Source organism: Lathamus discolor, chromosome 7 (genome assembly GCF_037157495.1).
Source record: "Lathamus discolor isolate bLatDis1 chromosome 7, bLatDis1.hap1, whole genome shotgun sequence".
In the NCBI taxonomy this organism is placed as follows: domain Eukaryota; kingdom Metazoa; phylum Chordata; class Aves; order Psittaciformes; family Psittacidae; genus Lathamus; species Lathamus discolor.
Genome location: NC_088890.1, coordinates 5897384 through 5901200, shown reverse-complemented (window position 1 = coordinate 5901200; position 3817 = coordinate 5897384). Strand labels below are relative to the sequence as shown.

General features: G+C 45.3%; 1 protein-coding gene across 1 annotated transcript; it reads left to right on the top strand.

The window, feature by feature from the left end:
* Window positions 1-22: 22 nt before the first annotated feature.
* LOC136018179 (ubiquinol-cytochrome c reductase complex assembly factor 5) lies at window positions 23-2261 on the top strand. Its single transcript, XM_065687193.1, has 3 exons — window positions 23-132; window positions 395-572; window positions 1903-2261. The coding sequence occupies exons 2-3, from the start codon at window positions 422-424 to the stop codon at window positions 1968-1970; spliced, it is 219 nt and encodes a 72-aa protein (XP_065543265.1). The 5' UTR covers window positions 23-132; window positions 395-421; the 3' UTR covers window positions 1971-2261.
* The last annotated feature ends 1556 nt before the right edge of the window (window positions 2262-3817 follow it).

The window sequence follows — 3817 nt, the reverse complement described above, 5'->3', positions numbered from 1 at the left end:
CGGGGCGGTGGTCCCTCACTGAAGCCCCGCCCCTCCCAATCAGGAGAGGCGAACCGCCCCGAGCTGGGTCACGTGGCTGCGCACACGGCCTTCCGTTCCGCCGCGGCCTGGGTCCGGGAGCCCCCGCTGGAGGTGAGGGGCGCGCGGCAGGCGCTGCGCTGATTGGCTGCGCGCTCCCGCCCGCCCGGCGAGGGGAGGGGGCGGCGGAGCAGGCAGAGGGGCCGCCGTGGCCGCGGGGGCGAGCCTGGGCCCGTGCCGCTGCTCCGGCGGGGCAGGACGGGGCGCTGCGGCCTCCGCCCGGCCTGGGTTTAACGGGAGGCACCGGGGGCCGTTGTGCGTCCCGTTCCGCCTCTCACACCTCCTCCTCTCCCTGTTTTGTTCTTTGTCCGTGAAGCGCGGAAGGCGCCGATCGCGGCCGGTCATGCTGATAAGCAGTAGGCTGAAGCGCGTCTTGCGGCTGGTGCCCGGGAAGCAGCGCTTCGGCGTTTACAGGTTCCTGCCCTTCTTCTTCCTGCTCGGGGGAGCGATGGAGTGGTTCATGATTAACGTCCGCGTTGGCAAGGAGACCTTCTGTAAGTGAGGGCCAAGAATGGTCCCGGCCGGGCGGCAGGAGCAGGCCACAGCGCCGGGGAGGCCGGTCACTTAACGGCAACAACAGCAAAGCTAACCGGTCTGACTTCGGGCAGCAGGTCACACTCCTCTTCCTCTAGTGCAGGATGTGACACTCCAGGTTCTGCCTCACTAGCAGGAGACACTGGGCAGAAACTAACAAAAAAAAATGGGTTTCAAAGCCTAAACTAGATTTTGTTTTTACATAAAAGCCTCAGCAGCGTTGTGAGAATTGAAGCATAGGAGTGGGTTAATCTGAAATGTGGCTTTCCCAATTTAACAAGTATGAAAATGAGTCATGAGAACTTTGCTAGTGGCACTTAGTTCCTAGAAGTTATAGCGTTTTAACATGGAAATCTTTGTGAACTTCAGAAAAGGATCAGCTTTACTGTATAGGGGAAGATTCTCATTTTTACAGGGAATCTAGTCGAGTCTCCTGTAGAATGAAACATCTTCATACAATTTCCATAGCTGACAAAGTCCATGCTGACAGAATTGCTTCTTTGCTTCATTTTCTGAAGGTTTGGGTTTGCTGTTTTCCAGTTTAAAATTTGATGCATACCTATATAGTAATAAAGTCAGGTTAGAAACTAAAGCACATCTGTGAAGTGTAGCAGCTAGTACGTTTCAGCTCAAGCCTTAGTTTCCTGGGGAAAAAAAAATAAGCTCTGCCTGAATAGAACAGTAATAATTGTGCAGTTTGGCCTTATTATTGCTCCATAATCCATGCCAAGTGACAAGACCGATAACCTCTCTTTTTGTCAGTGATGGATGGATATGTATTTTATTTGGTGATGGATATGTAGGTATGAGGGGAGGGAGGCAGGAAGAACAACTAGGAAGACTCTGAAGGTGGGTATAGCCCTATGCTTTGTTGATAAGCATAAAATAAAAAGCTGAAATACTGAAGCCATGCTGGCTGTCCTTAGGCCTTGTCTTTGTGCCTATAATTTAATTTCCATTTTACTTCAGATAGCTTGGGCATTTGTATTTTTAATTATGCCCAAGGGAAAATACACAAGCAATGACTATCACAGTGGAAACTTATGTTTTCCTATAAAAATATTTAATCAGGACTGATGGGAAGAACTTTAGCCTGGATGGGAGGGAGAACATGAGCTATTTTTAAGTGGTAATAAAGATTTGTGTTGGCTTGAATTTTCAGTTGCGTGTCAGTCAGTGTTTGCAAGAGAAAATTGGATTGAAAAGTTTAGAAAAGAGATGACAGCTTCTACATTTAGTACTATCATGTACATGGAAAACACTCATATAAAAAAAATCTTTTTCTGGCAGATGATGTTTACCGAAGGAAACAATCTGAAAGACAGTACGAGGGGAGGATGGCAAAAAATGAACTTTAGCTGAAACACTTCAAGGGAAAGGTCCTTCATGCTTCTGCTGTGTTGATACCAGAGAAAGCATTGCCACCACGGTGATGGTAGGGGAAGATTTTGTCTCTGCAAAATGAATTGTCATCGAAAAGTTTGTGTAATACACTCTCAGATGCTTTTGGCAGTTTTTTCTTCCATCTACTTCGTATCTTTAATGCTTTGTATTTAAGCCAAATACAGTAGCAAAAAGTTTGTTGTGTTTATGCCTCTGCTATTTATTTAATGTTAATTTAGTACTTTTAAATAAATTAAGTGAGCAGAGTCTGGCTACTGCTTTTCTTCGCTTGAGAAGTCACTGTTCTTGTGAAAAAGCCAAGGGGAAAGAAATGTTACATACTGCATACATGATACCTCAGCCCAGTGGAAATAGTAATGTGTAGTTAAGTTTCCTTTGTATTGATAGAAACTGTTCTGGCACCCGATTTGTTTTCTTTTGCATGTGGCATAGTTTTACTAAAGAGGACAGACTTACTGCTCAGTGTTTACTCAGCCCACACTCTTTGGAAAGTCATCCATGCATTCAAGCTCCACTGCTTCCAGTGCTGTAATACCCATTGTTGCTACTCTAACTGAACTGAGCTGAGGACTCTGTGGAAAGGCCTGATATATTTACCTAGTAACAGGCACATGCTCAGAGTGCAAGGGGAGACCTAGCAAACCTGTATTTTGCTTGCAGGACTCCTGTCTCCACAAAGAAGGAAAATGGCACTAACTGCTTATCCTGGACAGCTGTTGCTCCCTAATGCAGTGACAATGGCTCTCAGATATGTGGGAGCTTGTCAGTGACTATGCATTAGGGTGACTGGCGCTATGAGGATCATGTATTAAATGCAGTTGTTTAATTTCTGATGGTATGTGTCTATGCTGAGGGCTCCTAAAGAAGACAATTCTTAAGATAATCCTAAAACAACAAGCCCGAGGGAGTTCATACACTTACATGCATTCCCATGCTGCCTCCTAACGGCCTTTTCCCACAGAAGTAAGTTTTCATCAACTAAGGAGATAGTGGCTGTTTTCAAGATGTTACAGTGCAGGAGCTCAGCTTGCCAGCAGAAGGTGACTGATGTACTTTGTGTTGTCTGTTCCAAGGACTTGATCTGGAGGACTAGCGCTACTTGTGTATTCAGGAGATAAAAAACTGACAGAGAATGAAAGGTGTGACTGTGCCACTGCATATTCTGGACAGCAGATGGGGAAAACTTCTACTTCAGCAGTAGTAAGAACCTAGATTTGACTTAGTTCCAAGGTAGAGCCCAAGTTCAAAACCTCATGCACAAGCTTATTTTTGCAGCCACATATCATTGCACTGAAGTAAATCCTGACTATAACAATACATTAAAGTATTAATAAAAAGCCAGATTTTGAAGACTGCTGAGCTTTATCTCAATTTACCTTTACTTCTTGAGCCTTTTCGAACTCCCTTGTGCTTGGTTTGTTTGAAAACAAGTGAGTTTTTCAATATCTTCACTGGTTTTTGAGTTTTCAGTCCTTGGGAGATGTGAAAACATCCTGTAACTCCCCTTAAGTGCTGCTATAGTAGTAGCAGTGTTTTAGATACCAGTGAGGTGAGGTCCAGTTTTCCACTTCAGATCTCCTGCTTATTTTGCAGCACTGTTTCCCATTCACAGCTAAGCGCACATGGCATGTCTGAAAAATACCTCTGGTGTCTCCAGCTAGGTAAACAGAAAGGGAGAGAGGCTGCGGTCACAAGTCTAATGTCAGGGATTTCTGTATCGCTACTCACTGTAATTAGTGCAGGAACAGAATCCTTCTCCAAGTTGGCATTGTATCATTTCAGGCAACACAGATTTGTTATG